The following is a 23,736-nucleotide window of genomic DNA, read 5'->3' on the forward strand; positions in this document are numbered from 1 at the left end:
ATGCTCTCATAATGCCTTTCCAGAGTTGAAGCACTTTTTGTAGTCATTGCCTAATCAAAAGGGAGGGCACCCTTGTGAGCCAAGTAAAAACTGAGGACTCTTGCTCTTCCTCTGCAGGGCAGTGAATGTGACCTGGAGGTAAGAAGGGGCCTGCCCTTCCAAGGCCCCGCCCCATCCCCGGTGCTGTGCCGGAAAGACTTTGCCTCAAGTTCTCCAGCTGTGAACTTGTGCTCTTAGCGGGCTGTAGTGGGTACAGTGTGCCAATTAGCTCTCTTTACCAAGCCAGCAAACAAAACACGTTCGGTTACAAGATAATAGAGCAAATTTATGAGGTGATCTTCCTTGTAAGAGGAAATCTGTGGCTGTACAGAGGAATCAAAATTCACTGTACTGAAAGGAAAGTAAATTACCTCTGGTCTCCCGAGGAGGCCTCTTTTAAATTCAGAGTGACCCATTTAAAAGAGGCCTTCTTTGGAATTGGATTGCATTGAATGGGGATTGTTTTAAATGAGTCCCCATCTAAACTAGAGAAATAATTTTCTGCCTTTGAAAACAACTTGGTGTTGTGGTCCACCTTGCCCTTATGGAGGTAGAGAATGTGGGAGATGCACCCATGAGCTGGGAGGGAGCAGGATGTAGGGTACATTCTTTCTGAAAAGGAAAATTAATGGTAAAGAAAAAAGAGAATCTTTGGCAGGTCTCATGCACACAGGGGTCCATTTGAAAATACGATGACAAAGGTAACCTGGTCTCACTTTTAATGATAATAGCTTAAAAATTCCTCTTTTCTCCCTTGTTCTATAGTCTTCTTATCCTTTTACAGGAAAAGTACTTTTTAGCCTAATTTTTGTTAATTTCTGACATTTCTAGGCGAAGATCCATCAATTACTAGTAGACTACTAAATATTAAATAGTGAGCAATAAAGGAAATCTAAAAAGTGTGTATCTAACAATACTAGACACTGTCTTCAAAAGACCAAATGAACATGTGCTAATGTGTATTTTTGCATATGCTTAAAATAGATATATTTTGGTATTAGTCGTAAACTCCTAAAATTTCTGATCATGCCTTTTTTATTAGAAAAGTGAGAAAGGCAGAGTCTGGGAAATGGAGATGGTTAGCAGTGGACAAGTAGTCTACCAGACGAATGTAGGACTGCTCTTTATCAAGATCTAAATATTTTATAACATAGATTAAGATTTAACTCAAGTGGGGAATCTGTGCTTTTACATTCTAGTTACTATTTTAATATAGGAAAAATCCTTCATGCCCTGAACCCTAGATTTGTATGTTAATTAATTTAGCAGAAGGGTATTGATATACAATGTAATTAGCATGAAACACTTTCAGCTTTTTCTAAGGCTGAAGGGGGTCATGTAACTTCTTTGGTTTTCCTCTTTCCTCCCTTTCACCCCTCACCCATTTTTAAAATAGCAGTGCTCTTCATACTGTCAGAATTTCATGTTGTGACACCCTACTCAGAAGTATGACAGCAGGGTAATGACAGCAACTGCCTCCTGAGAATCAATCAGGCAATTAATTTTGTAAATGAAATGCTGATTATACAAAGCTTCACATGAGAGGCCCAGTGATTAAAATCAATTTAACAAATTGTTTCAGGTGGGACTTGATTAATAATTTTCCATAAATGCTTAAGATATATGACCAGCATACCTTGTCGTTACTCTCACTATGGAGCTACATGTAAAAATATCCTGTTGCTCCGACTGCCCGACTCTATGTAAATACCCGCGGGCAAGCCATGCGCTGTGTTGTCCTCTCACACTCTGCGGTGGAAGGCGTGTGCGTGCACACACATGTTCTCGCGCACGCTGTTTGGTTGCTTGTCCACCTACACAGAGCTAGCTCACAATGAAAACGGAATGCATCATTGCATTTTTTGTATCATCCTAGTTTATGTTTACCAAGTGTTTTACTTAAAAAAAAAAAAAACAACTGAAAACTTGCCCTGACAGCTTTAGGTCTGACCAAGTTAAATAGGTCTTTTTCTCTGTGTAGAAGGTTTTAGACTTTTCTCATGCTGACATATATTATGTATCTTAAAGAGTAGTATTGCTTTATAGACCTCTTCCCGTCTTCATTACAGTAGCAGCTATAAACATAGTTTGGAAAGTGACGTCTTAAGAATGTTAGGTATGGTGACACTGTAGCCTGGAAATGAAAAATGCCTGTGTTCCAAGCATTACAATTCGAGTCCAGGAGAAGTCTCACGTGGAATCGGAGCCACAGTTGGATGTCTTTCTCACATTCATATATCAAACGTTTATTATGTGCCTATTATAAGCCAGACTCCGGCTCAGGTTTCATAGTTTTTATTACTTGTAATTCACACATCTAGGAAGGCAGTATAATGTTATTTAGGAGAGGGTGGCTTGCAGAGGTAAGGGTCAAGGTGCACTTGAATTCTTTTATTTTAGTGTTTTATTAATTCAATAATAGCAACAATAATCTGCTCATTGTGATGAGAAGTTGAGTCTATAAGGAGAATTAGGAGGAGGGAGATGCTGTTTAGAGAGTTGCAGTTGGTTGTAGACATGTTTAGCGTCTCTTCTCTGTAGATGATGGAATCCTTTATCTAGTGTTACTTTGTGAAAAAGAAACCTTTCTCTAGTTTACAGGTGACCAGAAGTATGTGGGGTGCAAGGGCTTTCTAGAAGGGGATGTTCCTGAGTGCATGGGCCCTGCGGCGTGCAACAGTAGAGCTGGGCAGGTTTAGTGTGGGTGAAGACCTGCCAGGCGGCAGACGCGTCACCTGTAGGCAAGCCCTGATTGTTTACATGTTGAACTTCTCCATTTTGAATTCCGTAGACCCCTTTAGAGCCTTTTTCTCTTCCTGTTGACCTTCAGGGCAGATAATTGGCAAGATTTCTGGAACAGAAAGGAGAAATACCCCTAACGGTCCACATTCCTTCTGAGCCTTTACCATGACAGCTGAAAGTTCCGGCAAGGAGGTGGATGATGACACTAGAATTCCAGAATGCTAGTGCGGGAAGAGACCTGTTGTAAGGGTTCATTTCTCAGTCTCTCCCTCGCCACGTGGGGCCCAGAGGAGTGAGCCGGGCCAGGAGTAATCTAAAGTTGTATCAGTAACCGGGCACTCCCTATGTGCCAGGCCCTGTTCTGAGTGTTTTGTGTCTGCTGTGTTGTGGGAGACTTAACAACCATGCCGGGAAGCGGGTCCTGTTACCATCCGTACTTTCTCAGAGGAGGAAGCTGATGGTCAGAAAGTTGAAGAGATCTGCCTAGGCTCGCACAGTAAGTGGTGAGCAGGGTGTAGGCCAGTGGCCTTAACTCCAGTCTATCCTGGGCCTCGCTCCACTGTCTGGAAGCTTCTTCCGGTCCTCAGGCTGAATCTCTAGAGAGTTAGGCTCCTTCTGCATAGCGAGCACTTGAACTGATAATTAGTTGGTGGTCTTGAAACCCTTGGTTTCCTGCAACTGAAGCCTTTGTCAGGGACAGTTTTGGGATAGTCCTCTTTTTTGTTTATTCTAAGATTTAAAAATCCCAGACGTGTTTTCGTTTGGGTCGTTGCTTTCCTTCTTTAAACCTGAGAACTTGATGGGGGTGTGACTAGGCGAGCTGGTCTGCTTGGACCAGCAGGTCCAAGGGAAGAGGTGGGAGCAGGGTGACATGTGAAACTGGTTATAAAACTACTTTCTGAAACTTAAAAAAATGACACAAAAGAGCTCTGGGTTAAAAGATGGCACGTGTCACGTCTTTCAGGGCTGGGCTAAGATCTTTTTAAAGCATCCTTAAGAAAGCCAAGGGGGCAGAGCCTCATTAAGTCTTGACTGGGTGCGATAACCTGCAGCCATGATTTGTAAGACAATGTCTCTACCAGGGAAGGGGGATCCCCCCCTTTTTTTTTGAGAGTAATTTGTGTGTGTGTGTGTGTGTGTGTGTGTGTGTGTGTGTGTGTAATGGAAGCTTCCTAAGAATTTGTAGAAAAATGTACCTAAAAGTTTGTGTACATTATGTGTTTTGCCAACTTGAGTTCAGTTCAGTTCAGTTGCTCAGTTGTGTCCGACTCTTTGCGACCTCATGAGCTGCAACATGCCAGGCCTCCCTGTCCAACAACAACTCCTGGAGCCCACCCAAACTCATGTCCATTGAGTCAGTGATGCCATCCAACCATCTCATTCTCTGTCGTCCCCTTCTCCTCCTGCCCTTGGTCTTTCCCAGCATCAGGGTCTTTTCACATGAGTCAGACCTTCGCATCAGGTGGCCAAAGTATTGGAGTTTCAGCTTCAATGTCAGTCTTTCCAATGAACACCCAGGACTGATCTCCTTTAGGATGGACTGGTTGGATCTCCTTGCAGTCCAAGGGACTCTCTAGAGTCTTCTCCAACACCACAGTTCAAAAGCATCATTTCTTCGGTGCTCAGCTTTCTTTATAGTCCAACTCTCACATCCATACATGACTACTGGAAAAACCATAGCCTTGACTAGACGGACCTTTGTCGGCAAAGTAATGTCTCTGCTTTTTACTATGCTGTCTAGGTTGGTCATAACCTTCCTTCCAAGGAGTAAGGGTCTTTTAATTTCATGGCTGCAATCACCATCTGCAGTGATTTTGGAGCCCCCCAAAATAAAGTCTCTCACTGTTTCCTTTGCTTCCCCATCTGTTTGCCATGAAGTGATGGGACCAGATGCCATGATCTTAGTTTTCTGGCCTCTTTCATTAAGAGGCCAACTTGAGTACTTTAAATCAAAGCACAGCAACCTCCACCCCTTCCCAGTTAGTTCCAGCTTATCACGCCCACTTCTCTTTTCTGTCTGTCCTGCTCTGTCTCCTCGTTTTTTGAAGGTTCCTTCACCTTGTGGTCCTCCCACGCCTCAGTGCCCCCCAACCTGCCAGAGGCCCCCTGACGTTGCACCGTCACTGGTGGCTCTTAGTTCTGAGCACCTGCAGACTTGCTTGAAGACCCCTTATGAGGGGTAGTGATTCTTTTGGTTTTCAGTTACCCCTGTCTTTCCTTTTTGCCCCCCTTACCTTTTTTAGCTTTTATTTTGAAAAGCAAAAAGCAAAAGCAAAGTCGCTCATTCGTGTCCGACTCTTTGCGACCCCATGGACTGTAGCCTATGAGGTTCTTCCATCCATGGAATTTTCCAGGCAAGGGTACTGGAGTGGGTTGCCATTTCCTTCTCCAGGGGATCTTCCCGACCCAGGGATTGAACCCTGGGCTGCAGCATTGCACACAGATGGTTTTACCTTTGGAGCCACCAGGGAAGCTCTTTATTTTGAAGTAAGTCACATTTGAAGTAAGTCACATGAAGTAAGTTACAAGACTAATACAAAGAAATCCCGTATTCCTTTTACTCTTCTCAGTTTTTAACATTTTACTATTGAATTTATATATGAGTCTACCCACCTACCTGTCTGTCTACAACATATTTTCCCTGAATCATTTGAGATTAGGCTGCATACATCCTGCCCCTTTAGTCCTCAGTATCTCCAAGTCCTTAGTATCATGTGTATTTCCTGGGAACAAGGTTTTTCTTTGATATACCCAGTGCAGTCATCACTATCAGGATGCTTAACTTGGAAACAGTACTTTTACCTACAGTCCCATGTTTTAATTTTGTCTACTGTCCTAATAGCATCTGTATAGTAATCTTCTTTCCTTTGTGGCAGTATCCCATCTGGAACTTTCACATTGCTTGTAGCTACCTTGAAATTCTTTTTCAGTCTAAGATTTGACTGTGTATGAGTCATGTCAACTTTTCTCTTTGAATAATCACATTACAATAAGAGTCAATATATGCTTTCACTGCGTTGTGGCTCTGATAAAGTAGATCTTAAATAGGGCCCTGTCTCTGAAGAGATCATTTGCACAGAGTGGGGTGGGGGAGGCAGGTAGGTGGAGCTGTAGCTTGTGTATCACACAGCAGGCGTTCTTTGTCCAGAGACAGGTGAGTCAGTTGCTAACATTCATCATATTATAATGGCATTTTCTTTAATGCCAGTTTAAAGTTGTTAATTTTTAAAAAGTTGATAAAATGCTTTGAAAGAGGCACTATGTCATCCATGGAGCTTGCTGGAGAAATCAGTAACTTTTCTGATTTGTCCTTAGGTACGGCTCTGATAGGTCTGAAATTGTCTATCCACGTAAACCACACAGCGAGTATCTTTAGACTGATTGTCTTCTTGAGGGTGGTGTTACATTCACTTGAAAGATGGGAAAACTAAGGCTTTGAGCACTGGAATAATTTGCCCATCATGTTTCGCAGCTAGTCAGAAGCAGGAGAGGGATATAAGCTCAGCTATTCCTGAATCAGTGTCAGACTTTATGTAGTTCCACTTTACTGGGAAGAGTAAATTGGATCGTATTTGTTCTCAACAGGATCCTGTTTGCCATTAAAATATGATGAATGTTAGCAAACTGATAATTTGTAGTGGCTGCCAGCAATTCCACAGGGTGAAAGATTCTGAGGCTTACTGGACGTTGGGGAAATGAATGCTGGGGTTGATAAGCAGTGCCTGTCTTACATACATCAATAGAGGAGTGAAGGGTATCCATGCCTCAGATTGATAATCTAGAGTTACATCTCCATGTAATAATGATGTTGATAAAATCTATCACTATTAAAAGCCTGTCATGTGCTGAAACCTGACTATATTATTTCTAATTCTCGAACAACTCTATAGTGAAGTGGTAGTGCTCTTGGTATAGCTGAGATAACTGAGATGAAGTTTAGTTAAGAGGTGAACTTTTTTTTTAGCATCACACAGCTTTAAAAGTGGTAGGGTTTATGTTCGACTTATTCTCACAAAAGCTTCCTTTCTTGATTTAAATCTGTATTTATATGGGTAATACACCATATTATTTCCCTTTCTTAAATAAGAGCCTGCTACTCAGTTGTCAGTAGTAGTACAAGGATATGAACAATATTGCGTACTTTGAGATGTAAATTTTAGAAGTTGTTAACACCATAGTAATAGTTCTACAGTTGTTTTGGATGGTGAGAATAAGAAATCTGAGGAAAAATATCAATATATTCCATTACTATTTTGACATTCCTTTTAGATCTAATTTACTCTTGAAATAAAATACACATTTTGATTTGTTCATAAAATCATTGTTTGCTAAATTATATTCAGAAGTATAGTTGAGTGAGACAGTGATTTACTCATTGAATTGACTTACAAGTTGCTGAACTTGAGGGTATTAGGCGAATGATAGGTTTTGTCAATTTATAAAAATCAGGTAAAAACCAGGGAACCAAAACAGCCTTATTTTCTGGACATATATTCTGTTGTGCCCAGATGATAGCTACCAATGGGTTTAATATTTGTTGTCCTCACTTCCCTATTCCTTTTCCTGTGAGGCAGTCCAGTTGGGAACATTTATTAGGGCTTCCCTGATGGCTCAGTTGGTAAAGAATCCACCTGCAATGCAGGAGACCCCAGTTCGAATCCTGGGTCGGGAAGATCCGCTGGAGAAGGGATAGGCTACCCCGCAGTATCCTTGGGCTTCCCTGGTGGCTCAGTTGGTAAAGAATCTGCCCGCAATGTGGGAGACCTGGCATCGATCCCTGGGTTGGAGAAGATCCCCTGGAGAAGGGAACAGCTACCCTCTCCAGTATTCTGACCTGGAGAATTCCATGGGCTGTACAGTCCATGGGGTCTCAAAGAATCGGACATGACTGAGTGACTCTGACACATGAAGTCATCATGAAAACACCCGTGCAGACTTTGACAAGTGCTGTGAGGAGAAGCACAGTGGTTTTGGAGAGGGTCGCGCCCCAGTCTGGCGCTCAGGGAGGGTTCTCTGAGGACAGGGCTGTAGCGCTGAGTCCTGCAGAAGAGTGGGGCTCCTTCTTGGTGGAAGGAACCGCTCGGCTGAAGGCCTGGTGGTGGGCAAATTTGTGGTTTCTATAGAGGCCCACAGAAGCCGGTGTGGTCGGAGGGGGAGATTCCCTGTTGGCCGCAGTGATGTGTCCGGCTGACCAGACTCAGTGAGGGGTTGGCTGGGGTGGAAGGGAAGCAGGGAGTCAAGAGCATCAACTGTGCATCTGGATGTGGGTGTGTTTCACTGTGAACAGGAACAGAAGAGATCCTAGCTATCCAAGCAGGGATGTTGCATGGCAATTGGATATAGAACTCTGAGGCTGAGAGAAATCAGCCAAGGGTGACGCATTTGAGGGGCACAGACATGAGGCAGCAATGGAAGCTGTGGCTTATGTGAACTTGGGAAAAGTTTGCGATGGTGTGTCCTTCTTGGCCTCTTGCACTATTGACCGTCCGAGGCTTTCAGGCTGCTCAGAGCCCTTACTGTTTAACTGGCAATGCGGTGTTGAGGAGGTTGCTGCTTTCTCTGTTCAACAGAAGTTCCTCATGCCAGGCACTGTACTGAGTGCTAGGTATGCAAAGATAAATAGGCAGAATGTCCACCTTTGATTAACAGTATGCTGCAGAGACAAGAAAATAAATAGATTAAATTATTGAGTGATTTTTGCTCTGACATCAATTTGCTAATTTGTTAAGAGGAAAAGCAAAAAGATTTAGGAAATTCTCACTATGTGATAAATCATGTGGTACTTCATTTAATCAGTCCCCCAGCAACACCAGAGGTGAACACAACTGTACTGTATTAAGTGTGAGCTTGAGTCTACGGAGCTAATAAGTTTATCTGTAGGATTCACACCCGGGTTTGTCTGACTTAAGCCACTTCCCTTTCCCTTATACCTTTTTGTCTCATTCTAAGCATTTTTCTAAACTTTGGACTATATTGTACGTTAGGAAAGATGGAGGAATTTGAAGTGGGCAAGAGGTTGTCACCCAAGGGCAGATAGGGACTTGTGCTTGCTTAACAAGTGTAGTGAGTAAGTTGGAAGAGTGCTGTGGATGAGTGGGAAGGACTTTACTAAGGTTTCTAAAGAAGACCTTCCTCCAAGAATGCTGGTGCCTGGATTTATGTCAGTCTTTATGAATGGCAGTAGCAGTTAGCCAAGCCTCTGTCCTCTCCTTTGACCTCTTCAGTATTTTTGTCAGTGCCGTGGAGGAAGGCATGAATGAAATGGTGTGCTGATTTAATTGGTGGTTGACGTCAAGATAGGAAATGCAGTTAGTATGTTAGATGTCAGGCTAGAATAGTGACCAGATACATGCAAAATGAAAATAAGCAGAGATAAAAACTTCTGCCACTAGGGTCAGCCTAACCAACTGTGTAAGAGGAGAGGGGGGAGGTAGGGTTTAATCTCAGCTGATGAGATGGATCAAGGGTGTGATGGGGCTGTCAAACGATGACGGGTCTGAGGCCAGGTTTGTACTCATGTAGGATCTGGAAGAGAAGCAAGTTCCTTCCCATAATATGTTTCATGTTAAGGGGGTTCAGAATTGGTGTATTTTGCTCAGAAAAGGGAAATAGATATAGCTATCTTCAAATATTCTACAAAAGGCTCAAAGTTAAAAAAAAAAAAAGCAGTGGGTGTAAATTATAAGGAACAGATTTTTATTATATAAAGGAAGAAATTCATAACATTCATGGTTGCAGACACTTTTAGGGGATTCATACATACATCATGTATGGATCAATGGGGCTATTTTCAATTCTGTGATTCTGTGTTTCACTGACGAATCTTTTATCAGGGTGCCTTAAGAACTGTGATCTAATGACAATGTATGAAGTGCTTTGGAAATGCAAGGTAGATGTTTGTCATCATATGATTATGCCGGTCAGGACGGGCTTTCGATGGGTTTCTAGGGGATGTTGCATGAACCTCTGACACCATATGCTAATATGGGAGGTATATACATCCTGGATTTTTTTTTTTTTTTTTAAGTATCTCTAAGAATTAAGAACCATTGCTGATAATTGTCACTTTTTATTGGTAGTTTATGGAAGTTACTTTATGTATAGGCATATACAGTGGAAGTGACAAATAGATTTAAGGGACTAGACCTGATAGAGTGCCTGACGAACTATGGACAGAGGTTCGTGACATTGTACAGGAGACAGGGATCAAGAAAATCCCCATGGAAAAGAAATGCAAAAAAGCAAAATGGCTGTCTGAGGAGGCCTTACAGATAGCTGGGAAGAGAAGAGAAGCAAAAAGCAAAGGAGAAAAGGAAAGATATTCCCATCTGAATGCAGAGTTCCAAAGAATAGCAAGGAGAGATAAGAAAGCCTTCCTCAGCAATCAGTGCAAAGAAATAGAGGAAAACAACAGATTGGGAAAGACTAGAGATCTCTTCAAGAAAATTAGAGATACCAAAGGAACATTTCATGCAAAGATAGGCTCGATAAAGGACAGAAATGGTATGGACCTAACAGAAGCAGAAGATATTAAGAAGAGATGGCAAGAATACACAGAAGAACTATACAAAAAAGATCTTCACGACCCAGATAATCACAATGGTGTAATCACTCACCTAGAGCCAGACATCCTGGAATGTGAAGTCAAGTGGGCCTTGGAAAGCATCACTACGAACAAAGCTAGTGGAGGTGATGGAATTCCAGTTGAGCTGTTTCAAATCCTCAAAGGTGATGCTGTGAAAGTGCTGCACTAATTATGCCAGCAAATTTGGAAAACTCAGCAGTGGCCACAGGACTGGAAAAGGTCAGTTTTCGTTCCAATCCCAAAGAAAGGCAATGCCAAAGAATGCTCAAACTACCGCACAATTGCACTCATCTCACATGCTAGTAAAGTAATGCTCAAAATTCTCCAAGCCAGGCTTCAGCAATATGTGAACCGTGAACTTCCAGATGTTCAAGCTGAATTTAGAAAAGGCAGAGGAACCAGAGATCAAATTGCCAATATCCACTGGATCATCGAAAAAGCAAGAGAGTTCCAGAAAAACATCTATTTCTGCTTTATTGACTATGCCAAAGCCTTTGACTGTGTGGATCACAATAAACTGTGGAAAATTCTGAAAGAGATGAGAATACCAGGCCATCTGACCTGTCTCTTGAGAAACCTGTATGCAGGTCAGGAAGCAACAGTTAGAACTGGACATGGAACAACAGACTGGTTCCAAATAGGAAAAGGAATACGTCAAGACTGTATATTGTCACCCTGCTTCTTTAACTTATATGCAGAGTACATCATGAGAAACGCTGGGCTGGAAGAAACACAAGCTGGAATCAAGATTGCTGGGAGAAATATCAATAACCTCAGATATGCGGATGACACCACCCTTATGGCAGAAAGTGAAGAAGAACTAAAGAGCCTCTTGATGAAGGTGAGGGAGGAGAGTGAAAAAGTTGACTTAAAGCTCAACGTTCAGAAAACTAAGATCATGGCATCTGGTCCCATCACTCCATGGGAAATAGATGGGGAAACAGTGGAAACAGTGTCAGACTTTATTTTTTTGGGGTCCAGAATCACTGCTGATGGTGATTGCAGCCATGAAATTAAAAGACGCTTACTCCTTGGAAGGAAGGTTATGGCCAACCTAGATAGCATATTTAAAAGCAGAGACATTACTTTGCCAACAAAGGTCCATCTAGTCAAGGCTATGGTTTTTCCAGTGGTCATGTATGGATGTGAGAGTTGGACGGTGAAGAAAGCTGAGCGCCGCAGAATTGATGCTTTTGAACTGTGGTGTTGGAGAAGACTCTTGAGAGTCCCTTGGACTGCAAGGAGATCCAATCAATCCATCCTAAAGGAGATCAATCCTGGGTGTTCATTGGAAGGTCTGATGTTGAAGCTGAAACTCCAATACATTGGGCACCTCATGCGAAGGGTTGACTCATTGGAAAAGACCCTAATGCTGGGTAGCATTGGGGGCGGGAGGAGAAGGGGACGACAGAGAATGAGATGGTTGGATGGCATCACCGACTCGATGAACATGGGTTTGGGTAGACTCCGGGAGTTGGTGATGGACAGAGAGGCCTGGCGTGCTGCAATTCATGGGGTCGCAAAGAGTCGGACACGACTGAGCGACTGAACTGAACTGAATGATATGTTACTATTTCATTTCTAATCTTAATGATTCTGAAAAGTAAGAACCCAGTGATATTTCAGATTTGGGATACATGCATGTGTGTACAGAATTGTTGTAGATACTGGTTAGTCAGTCTTTGTATTTTCGAGAGCACTTTATGTGGCCAGTTCTCATCCCCAGGAGTCATGAGGCACCGTGACCATCCTAAGTCATCTGTGGTGTTTGCTGAGTGTATGTGCTCAGTCAGCTCAGACAGTGAAGAATTTGCCTGCGATGTGGGTGACCCAGGTTTGATCCCTGGGTGGGGAAGATCCCCTGAAGAAGGGAATGGCAACCCACTCCAGTATTCTTGCCTGGAGAACTCCATGGAGAGAGGAGCCTTGGTCGGCTACAGTCAACAGGGTCACAGAGTCGGACACGACTAAGTACGCGTGCTGTATGCTGAGTGAGACACAAAAGGTGCAAAACATGGACATTGTCATTTTAGTCTCTGTGGGAGTTAGCTAACATAGGAAAAATGGAAAAAAAAAAACCACAACACGGTGCATGAGTTAAATATCAATATAAGGCAGCCCAGAAGTCGGTTGCAACCTGTGTAGCAAAGATCCCAACAGGTCCCAAAGATAGTGTTACTGGGTGTGGTGACGGGGCAGCTCTCTTGTCCTTGAGCCGGGGCTCCTGTGAGCTCGGGGTTAGAGTTAGACAGGCGAAGGGGAGAGGAGGGAGCATCCTCCTGCTGCTTTGTGCTGAAAATGAGGGTGTGGGTGCGGTGATGGAGGAGGCCCAGTGTGGGACAGCTGTGTCCCTTCCACCCCCACCCCACCCCCCAACAGCAGGCCATGGTAGTGTTTGCAGGATGCCTGGGAAAAAACAGAGGCATTTTATAGTTATATTTAGACATCATCACAGAAAAGTCAACATAGATTGCTTCATGATGTGACAGCCTCTACTTACAGGTCATGCTGGCCGGCCCTGATCGCTATCAGCTGAGTTTTCACACAGCTGTAATTCATGCACATCACTCTTAAACAGTTGACATTGTTTTATATGTACTTTTCCACGTCTCTGTCCGTTCCACTATGCCGATATATTATGGCCCGTTCCTTTAGATCCTTTCAGTCCCTATTCCATTTTCATTATAATCATGAGGCAGGTATACTTTCTTGCATTTGGTGAGTGAAAAAACTTAAGAAACGAGCACCAGATTGAGAGTTACACAGTGGTAGTAAGTGGTGGATAATGGTGTGGACCCTCTCTGTGCCCACAGCCCATGCTTTCCCCCTTCAATATTGAAAGTCATGTAGCTGCAGACAAATGCAGATAAATAGCACCACTTCCCCATTTGAAAGTGTCATGGTTGGAACAAGATGTATCTTTTAAAGCTTTGCTTTAAAGCTTCCTGTCGCATTACCCTTCAGAAAGAGTTTACCCCTGCTTTATACATACTAGTTCGAATAATCATTTACTCACATTGGGTTTTATTATTTTCGCCATTTCATACGTAATGGAATATTTCTTCAAAAATTTTCTTTAGTTGATGGTAAGACAGAACATTTTTCCAAATAATGATTCTAAAGGGGGAGAGTTTTTCTTTTGTTGAGCTCATGTTTAATCCTGATGTATAGATGTGATTATAGATCAAGAAGATACTTTCTTTCTGTGGGTTTTTAAATGCCTTTCTTCAATTTGTGGTTTAAGGAATTTGGCTGAAAAAATTGTGAAATGGTATAGTCATAAAGAAACTACTAATAAGCTATCCCCTTAACTTGGTATTTAGGAGTGAACACTGTTAACATAGATATCTTTATTATAAATACTTGGGTGGGTAGGCATTCTCTGAAAGAGTGATAATGAGGGAGTATCTAAGTATAAAACATCAAACTTCTCTAAAGGCTACTAAAATATATATAGGGACTTGTTCTTTAACTTGGATAATCTTTAAAGGGTAGTTGAATTTCCAGACCAGCCTCTGAAAACCTATTTAACCTATAGTACAGCCTAACTATGCTACCTAATATGTCCAAAATCAATATTCAAATATATATGTAAATGATATATATTGTACTCCTCCTTATTTAGTATTTCTGGGGATAGGAAACTTTCTGAGGCTTTGGAGGATGTAGGCAACAATGGCAGCTTCCCAGAGGATCTAGGAAAGAGTGTGTGTGTGTGTGTGTGTGTGTGAGAGAGAGAGAGATGTATAACTCATAGCTACATAGCTACATATCTAAATACATACATATCTGAAAGCTTATTTGAATAAGGAGGAGTTACTAGAAACTCTAGTCAGGTAATAAAATTCATCAGAAGCTGAGTAACTAAACCGAGTAACTAAACTAGTTATTTTAAGACCTCTTTGAAAATGGGCTGTATACACTGTGACTTTAAAAGCACTTATTTCAGGGAATTGAAGTCCACACTGCAGTTGTGGAATGGTACCTAGAAGAGAAAAATGTGCTTGGGATAACATATTTAGAGAAATAGTCGAGGACTGTTCTTTATGTGGGTGTCTCTAGTATAACATAAATTATATGTGAGAATTGAAAATGGTGGTACTCTGAAATACTTCTATCAATAGAAGGATAGATAATGAGAATACAAAATGGTTTTGCATTAGATGTGACTACAAGCAGTGAATTGTTTTTTTGGAAAAGCCTTCGATTTGATTTGGGTTTTGGTTTCTTTAAGGAGAGAGTAATACGAAGCAGAGGTTAAGATCCTGCAGTGGTACATATTTAGTGTTAAAAATAGCAAAAGTACACAACAGGAGGCATTTAGATTGTGGATGAATATTTAATAATAGGCCATAAGGAAAGAAGGTTAAAATTAAATAATTTGCACTGTGTAAGTATCTGTTTTCAGATCTGAAGTCTCACTGAAAGGCATCTGATGCATTTTGAGAGGTAGAGATAATCTGTGTATTTCATGCTTTCGATTTTCAGAAATCTCAGGGTTAAGCTAACATTTTGACATGGGTGCAAATTAACTGAATTTTAAGTAGGGCTGTGAGAGTTTATGGCACTGATGAGAAAGATATTACAAAACAATTTCAGTCACTGATAAGATGAATTTGCTGCACTGTTATCTATAGCATTAAAATATAGACATTCCAATCATTTTCCCATTTAAAATTTTTGCTTTAATTAAGCCTGTTTGGGTCGTGCACTGTTGAAAGTCAAGTAAGCAGACCTTTCCTATGCCCTGGCTAATTCAGATTGAATGTGAAGATAGGGCTGCCTTGGGCCCCATATTGGAAATTTAGCCTGAAATCTGATTTACTCAGTCTCTCTGTGGGCCATTCATTCACTCTGTAGATTCTAGCATCACCAGCTCAGCCTCGATTTTCACACTTCCATAGAAAGTTTTATTTTACCTTTTGAAAGTAAGTGTGGAAAATCATTACATTTTGTTGTTCTTAGGCATAAATTCTAACTTGAAGCATCCTGAGGAAACTTAATTCTTACTTTGCAATTTTAGTTTCATTATATGAGGTCATCATATGTATATGTGTGTTGAATTGTGAAGTCAGCACCGTTTGTGACATCAGTATATTGTTTGAGCAATTTCTGTCGTTCTAAGTAAACATTTTTTCTTGACTGATGAAAGTAACACAGTTAAAATTCCATGAAATTGTGAGTTTTGAGCAAAATCATTTGGCCTACACATATTTTCATTCTGGTGAGATCAGTTCAGTCGCTCAGTCGTGTCCGACTCTTTGCGACCCCATGAATTGCAGCACGCCAGGCCTCTCTGTCCATCACCAACTCCCGGAGTCTACCCAAACCCATGTCCATCGAGTCGGTGATGCCATCCAACCATCTCATCCTCTGTCGTCCCCTTCTCCTCCCACCCCCAATGCTACCCAGCATTAGGGTCTTTTCCAATGAGTCAACCCTTGGCATGAGGTGCCCAATGTATTGGAGTTTCATCTTCAACATCAGACCTTCCAATTAACACCCAGGATTGATCTCCTTTAGGATGGATTGATTGGATCTCCTTGCAGTCCAAGGGACTCTCAAGAGTCTTCTCCAACACCACAGTTCAAAAGCATCAATTCTGCGGTGCTCAGCTTTCTTCACCGTCCAACTCTCACATCCATACATGACCACTGGAAAAACCATAGCCTTGACTAGATGGACTTTTGTTGGCAAAGTAATGTCTCTGCTTTTAAATATGCTATCTAGGTTGGCCATAACCTTCCTTCCAAGGAGTAAGCGTCTTTTAATTTCATGGCTGCAGTCACCATCAGCAGTGATTTTGGAGCCCAAAAAAATAAAATCTGACACTGTTTCCACTGTTTCCCCATCTATTTCCCATGGAGTGATGGGACCAGATGCCATGATCTTAGTTTTCTGAACGTTGAGCTTTAAGCCAACTTTTTCACTCTCCTCTTTCACCTTCATCAAGAGGCTCTTTAGTTCCTCCTGGCAAATTGCTATGACGCCCTCAGGACGGAGTCAGCTGTTTCTATAGGAAGGCTTAGTTAAAACTGAGACCTACCTGGATGCTCCCTCCTCACAATGCCTTTAGGATGTCCGCTGGGTTGCACTGTAATCTTTGTCCAGCGTGTTCTCCTTCAGTGACCTGGTTCGCCTCTCAGACAGCCGCCGACACGTGTCCAGTCTGCCTCCAGTGCCTTGCATCGTGCACACGGTAGACCCTTAGTAAATGTGTAATGAGTGGATTACTCAAGGCATTGCAGTGAGCACCAGGGTACCTACCCCTGAGAAGGCGGGAGGGCAGACGTGGTGGGCTGCCTTGTGTATGGGGTAGGAGCATGGGGGGAAGGAGGTCAGGTGGTTCGTGTAGCTTTCCATGCTTGGAGGGTAGGGTCTGCACCCCTGGTTCCCCCTCACCTGCTATTTGCGTGCAGCTCCTGGTCTTCTGGCGCTGCCCTCGTCTCTGCCATGAGCCTGCCCTTGCGCAGGGCAGCAGTTACTGCCCCATCATTGGTGGAGCATCAGGTGCAGCCCACATGTTAGCACTCACCTGTTGGACACCTGGGCTGCAGTCGGTGTGTGTCTCCACTTGCTCCCTTCTCCGAGGCACCACACTCTCCAACTCCATTTTCTGACCATTCCTCTGGCCTTGCTGTGGCCTCCTTTTCCCTTTTTCCTTAAGTGATGTCAGCCTCTCGAATTTTGTCTTCTACCCATTTGTGCTCTTTTTACATATTCTCTCTGGGTAGTTCCTTGGGTTTTACGTGCTTCATATTGCTGAAGTCATCCAGGATTTATTGAGGGTGTGCCCTGTGCCAGGTGTGACTTGTGTCCTGCAGGTGCACTGTGAGTGAGCAGAACAGAAGTCGCTGCCCTCCAGGAGCACCTGTCCTCGGTCGCCCACTTCCCTACTTAGGACTCGAGGGCAGACCTGACTCCCCAGGCTGGAACGCATCGTGGCGCTTCTGATATTGTCACCTGGACTTGCTATCAGAACCGCAGTTTTAACATGCAGAAGAGCGAAGGCTCCCGCCCCCCAGGGAGGGTGGATCTGCTTCCACCCCGGCACGATGCTGGCTCAACCAGTGTCTTACCACCTGTTAAGCCACCCTTGCCACCTGTCTTCCATCACTCCCAGGTCAAGCTGCGATTCCATCCTGTTCCTTGAATTGGAGCGTGCTTTCTCCCACCACCGCTACAGGCCCAGGACCTCAGCTCAGTGGCCTGCTGGGGCAGTCCAGCCTGGCTCCAGGCTGCTGCTGGGGGCGCCGTCCTTCCGAAAGGTGGATGTGACCGTAACTCGCTGTTAAAAGCACCCAGTGGTTTCCCCTAAGATGCAATCGGAAGCCGTTCAAGTGACGTGTGAGGCTCACCCACCTACTGGCTTTGACCCACTCCAGCTGCTGCTGCGTTTTGCTGGGGTCTAAACTTCTGTTTCCTTGCACGTGCCAGGCAGTTCCATCATTTATGGAGCCTGTGCTTGATGCCTGATGTTTCTCCTGCTTGAGGGTACTCTGTGCCCTGGCCCTCCCCACCTTGAATATGGCTGCTTCCGTCAACCCTGCTAATCTTCGAACCTTCCTGAGGGACCCCGTGTCCTCCGTGTGGCCCACAGTTGGGCCTCAGGGTCTGGCCAACAGTTGGCATCAGCATGTGGTTCTGGAAGGAAGGAAATATCTGTGGGTCTTTGTAGCACCGCGGTGAGGGACTTCCCCCACCACCACTTCACTCCTTTGAAGCACCCAGGGCATGAAAGCCCAGGCTGAGTCTCCAGTTCGGCCCTCCTGAATGGCCCTGGCACTGAGGCCCCTGGGCTGACTCACCAAGCCAAAAATAAAACTCAAAAGTCCAGTTTTGAACTGGTTATGTTTGGTAAGAGCCTTACTTGCATTGAGAAGGTGGCTTGTGACTCACAGTCTGGGTGCTTATTCATGTCACTAGTGATCTTTTCAAAGTTTTGCCCTAGACATTCTGTGTTATCTGAAATCTATCCTTTCACTTTCTAATGAGCACTCAGACACATTAATGTTTGATCAAGACTTGCAGACTCAGGTCTAAAATAAGGTAATTGTTCTAAGAATACTTTGAAGTCAGGAAGGGTTCCTAACCACTCACTATACTTTGCTTTTGTTACTGGGAAGCTGAAAGAGCTGGGTGAGGTTAACTATCATGCCCGTTTCCTGTGTGCATGGTAGAATTTTAGATGAATGCAAAATCTTTCCATATATTGTTTGCTCCAGATCCCTTTTAATTATTAAAGCCTTGCTAAAAGTTAAAAAATTAAATGTCTTATATCCACGTAGATTTTTTTTCTTTAATGTTTTTCTGGGTTTTGTCAGGTCATTGTTTTTCATATTTTCAGAAGTAAGGAGAGTTGCATTTTTAATATGTATGTTAGCATAATAGACATTTCTGTCTCTGCAATAATGAGGTAATAAACCTGTGTCTTCTTTTACTTCTTCACAGGGCAGCCCAATGGATCCCATGGTGATGAAGAGACCCCAGCTGTATGGCATGGGCAGTAACCCTCATTCTCAGCCACAGCAGAGCAGCCCTTACCCTGGAGCTTCCTACGGCCCCCCAGGCCCACAGCGGTATCCAATCGGCATTCAAAGTCGGCCCCCGGGGGCCATGGGAGGCATGCAGTACCCCCAGCAGCAGGTGTGTGCTAGTTTTTACGCCACTTCCTCCCACACTTGCTCCTAGTGTTGTCTTTGTCTTTTCCTGTCTACTGAAGGTTAGTTTTGAGACAGTTGGGAAGCATATCATGGATTTTCTGCTTTTTAAAAATTTTCAGTTTCTTGAAATGATCACAGGTACAACTGTTTCCCCATCTCTTTTAAAGTAGGAAAAGTGAGCTGCTTAGAACAAAGTGGACACAATTCCTGTTCTATTTGAAAGATTGACTGTGTCATCATTGTGCAGCAAATTATATAGATCGGAGCCCCAAAGTGAACTTAGCTTTCTAATATTTCTGATGGCAGACAGTGTCAGATTTTGAGCTGTGAATAAACTTCTTAAGGTGAAGTTTTAAGTTATTTAAAGGTTTTTCTCATAAAGATGGCATCAGCTTAAGTTTTCTTTAGTCTGCCCAAAAGTTATTTTGCTTTTATTTCTTCACGTATTTCTTCTGTATCTTTTGAAACAGATTTCTGTGTTTCTTGTAAGAGAATTTCACATGTATCACTTCTCTTAGATTTGATGAGTTTTGTGTTTTTACATAAAACAAGCAAAAAAGACTTTCTGCTCTTAAAAAAAATATTCTCCTTTTTCTCTAGAATCAAATAGTTGGAGTTACCTTAAATGACCATTTACCTTTTGGCAGTAGTAAGCCCTCAGTCTCTTGGACCCTGTAGAGTGTATTCTTGTAATGTTGGCCTGAGGAGACTCAGACTTGTTTCAGGTGGTTTAGTTACTAGAAACATCAGAAAGGCTGATTTGTAAATTCCCATACCAGGCCTTTAATCCAATAGCATACCTGTCTGATGGCCCAGCTGGGTGTTTTCCTGTTCCAGATAGGTTATTCCAGAGTGCTGCCAGCATCCTGCTCCAGAGTCTCACAGTTGCTTTTCTCTCAGGAAGTTCTCGACGTTTGACCAAAAATCACTGTGGAAAAAAAACATGGAACTTTGGTTCTCTGCAGTGGGTGTATGCTGTATCATACCTTATATGCTCCATAGCTGTGTCTAAAGATGCACGAATGTGTCATCCTTTTAGAGACTGAAAATTGTCTTTCCTCTTAGTTTGTCCTTCGGTGATACTTTTATTTTAAGGTGGTTGTAGGGGAAGATAGAAGCAGTTCAGCCTTTGAATCCCAGCTGTAGGTTCTTTAAGTGGTCTTCGTTCTTGTTAGAAGTTCTCACCCCTTGTTTATTAAAGATGATGTGTGAGTCACTCAGTCGTGTCCAACTCTTTGCGACCCCATGGACTGTAGCCCACCAGGCTCCTCTGTCCATGGAGTTCTCCAGGCAAGAACACTGGAGTGGGTAGCCATTCCCTTCACCAGGGGATCTTCCTGAACCAGGGATTGAACCTGGGTCTCCTGCACCACAGGCGGATTCTTTACCGTCTGAGCCACCAGAGATTGGCTACTCAGAATTCTAGCAGTGGCATACTTAATTGTACTTGTAATTTTTTTTTTTTTGAACATTACTCCTTTTTTTCTAGTAATATTTTGCCACCTAGAGTAAAACTCTTTAGTTGAGACTGCTAATTATGAGGAGATAATTTGTAAATGATTGAAAAGTCAGGTGAGAGCTGTGATCCCCTCCATTTTTTTTTTTTTTTTTTAAGTTTTAAAGCTAATTTCCCCATAGATGAGGGGAAGAAAGCCCAGGCAGGCAGCTGCTCAGGTCCTGATCACCAGCTGGTTTGTTTTGGGGCTGACAGTTCTGTGTGGGACTCTGGCCGCAGGAAGCAAGCAGAGAGCAGGGCAGCGGGGCCGGTGGAGGCCGCCCCTCCCTCTCCCTGCACCTTCCTTTCTGCCATGTTTCCCCGAAGGGAAATTTGGAGAATCATTTGAAAAGGAGCTCTTCACAGCAAGTACTGGATGAAACTTTTCCTCTGAATGAGTTAAAATCTTTTTTTTTTAATTAATTAATTGATTAGTTAATTTGAATTGGAGGATAATTACTTTACAGTACTGCAGTCGTTTTTGCCATATATCAACATGAATCCGCCACAGATATGCATGTGAGCCCTGCCTCCTCCCTCCCCACCTTGCCCTCCAGGTTGTCAGAGCACTGGCTTTGGGTGCCCTGCATCATACATCAGACTCGCAGTGGCTCTTTTACATATGGTGATGTGTATGTTTCAGTGCTACTCTCTCCAGTCATCCCACCCTCTCCTTCTTCCACTCAGTCCAAAAGTCTGTTCTGTATGTCTGTGTCTCCTTTGCTGCCCTGCATGTAGGCGCGTCGGTACCATCTTTCTAGATTCCATATATATGTATTAATACACGATATTTGTCTTTCTCTTTCTTGAGTGAGTTACAAGTCTTGTTAGAAGTTTAAGACGTTGGCTTATTTTGCAATCCCAGAGTGGGAGTCTAACATTCTTCATAAGTGTGAAGAAAGATTACCTGGGAATATTTTTTTCATTGTTTTCTTCCCACATACGTAAGGCTAAAAGTGGAGGACATACACAGTTATGTAGAATAACCGCAGTTTTCTTTGCTTTTTTGTTTTATTTAATCCCGGTGGATCTTATATACTTTTGAAATCCAGTAACTCTTGGACTTATTTGAAGGGACAAATTGATAAAGATTACTCACCAGTGTTTTAGCAAATTTTTAATTAAGATTTTAGATTAAGTATTTTACCGCTAACCAAAATAAAAAGGCTAATTCTGTTTAAGCACAGCTCTTTCTGATAATGAAAGGAAAAGAGGGTATCTGGTAAGAAATTGAATGCCCTGGCTATCAAATTGCCATATTTGGGAGTTAATCATAATTGAAAGTTCTAAATAATCTGTATCTCTCTTTTACTTTTTCATTTAGTTATAATATAACCTTGAAATGACATATCTTGTTTTGAAATCTAAAAGGCTAAAAAGAATTGCTAATGCATTTTTGAGTGTGTGTAACATTTTAAAGGGGAGTCATACAGCATAATACCAAGTTCATGGGATCAGGTAGGTGTAGGCTAATTAATAGCTTTGGAAAGGAAAAAAAAATGTGCAGGTTTTGGTGAAGGTTATTAGAGCACATTTATTTTGTTAGCTTTAGTCTGTGTTTGGTGAGGAATTTTCAGTGAGCTGCTTTATTTGCGAATTTTGGATAGTTATAAATTTGGTCTGCAAACAAGGTCCTGGCACAGTGATTGGCTGCTGGTCCTATCCATCTTCTCTTAGGGTAAGGCAATTGGCCAAGGATTGTTGTGGTCATGACTGCTGGTGTTCTTCTGGGAAAAAGTTGGAAGATAATGATGACATTGAGTTTTTATTGAGTGGACATCACCACCTAGGCATGACTTTACTTTGGACGACCTCCAAAGCTTTCTGTGCTTGGTTTGTGAACCTCTAATGAGCTGAATCCAGTTCATTTAATATTGCCCATATATGTCTGCAAAGGATTAAAATGCAGGAATTCAAGTTTGTAAATTGAGTTGCCCACTTACCAGCTGAGTGGTAAGTTGTCTTTGGCTCAGGGGTCACAGTTTTGATTCCTGGCTGGCATTCTATTCCTGTGATAGGAATTTTAAATGAGTATGTGTTCGAAAGAACCACAGTGTGTATATGAAATTTAACAGCTGAGTATCACTGCTTACTTTTTATCTCTGAGAGTCAGGGGGAACTGGCCACTGACTGTTGGATTTTAGTATTAACCTAGTGATTCTTGATTTGTATGGTGATAATTTTATTTTTGAAATATACTCATGACTTGGTCTTTGAAGCATGACGTGATAATAGTACATCATTTTGGTATTTATTAACTGGAACTAGACTTGTGGTCTTTCACTTGCTGATTCTCTCACATCATCAGGCAAATACATGGCTAAACAGATTAGTTTTGCACGGTGCCCTGGAAACTAGTCTACTTGGGTTTTTATTGAGCTGAGAGGGGAAATGAATTTTCTATGCCTCTGTGAAGAATGTTCTGCCTCTAGGCTCCTGGAATTCAAACCTGGGGATGGTTAACAGAAGTACACTGGTTGATTTCATCTAATACAGAGCTACATAGAGGATATATAATCTGTAAGGTTGCTGGAATCTGCTTCTGTTTTTTTAAACGTAGACACCAATGTGTCCTTTGCGGGATCAGGGATGTGGGTAAGCAAATATTTTATTTTGTTTTTCTTGTCCTTTGTGATTGTAAATGTATACATAGGCCTATGCTGACTTGCTCTAAAAAAGATTTTTCATAGAAATAGCACCAAGAAGAAATAGGTTGCAGAAGCAAAGTTATATTTATTTGTGTCAAGCAGATTTCAATGATGTTGTCTGAGATTTTTCCCGAGTTATCAAGGGTTATTGAATTGATATTTTAACTCTCTATATCTTGTTGCAGATGTTTGTATAACCTGATACCTGTTGGAATTATAAAACCAACCCTGGAATTATAAAACAGGGAAAGAGAAAGAGGGCAGAGTGAAGGATTTTCAGTTCATGAGTGCTTTTGTACACATGGGAAAACATGACTTTTCAGTTTTTAAAAACGTGTATTGTGAAGACCTTTACAACAGCAAGAATATGGAGCATAATTATTGCTTTGAAAGATACCATGGCAAAATTAAATAGAATTTGTTATTTTTGTTAAGGTGACCTATCTGTACTTACCACTTTCAATCTAAATAACAACTGAATTTAAAACTGAGGTTGTTTTGAAAAAGACTTTAAAAATGAATAGATGTTTTAATTTGTGTCTTTATCTTCTACACCCTCTGGAT

The 23,736-nt window shown here is 42.3% G+C and overlaps 1 protein-coding gene across 16 annotated transcripts in view; it reads left to right on the forward strand.

Annotated features, from left to right (window-relative positions):
* Window positions 1-23,736, forward strand: part of ARID1B (AT-rich interaction domain 1B) — a 418,737-nt gene that overhangs the window by 32,529 nt on the left and 362,472 nt on the right. For 10 of the 16 annotated variants that reach the window (XM_081529735.1, XM_081529728.1, XM_081529730.1 and 7 more), the window contains exon 2: window positions 18,818-19,012. In XM_081529735.1, the coding sequence (XP_081385861.1) occupies window positions 18,818-19,012 (195 nt within the window). Of the gene's footprint in view, window positions 1-3,004; window positions 3,285-18,817; window positions 19,013-23,736 lie in introns of those variants that run through there. The other 6 variants (XM_081529736.1, XM_081529740.1, XM_081529739.1 and 3 more) reach the window with 2 other exon arrangements.

The sequence above is a fragment of the Giraffa tippelskirchi genome, chromosome 9 (assembly GCF_054371585.1).
Source record: "Giraffa tippelskirchi isolate mGirTip1 chromosome 9, T2T-mGirTip1v1.2.pri, whole genome shotgun sequence".
Classification (NCBI taxonomy): Eukaryota; Metazoa; Chordata; class Mammalia; order Artiodactyla; family Giraffidae; genus Giraffa; species Giraffa tippelskirchi.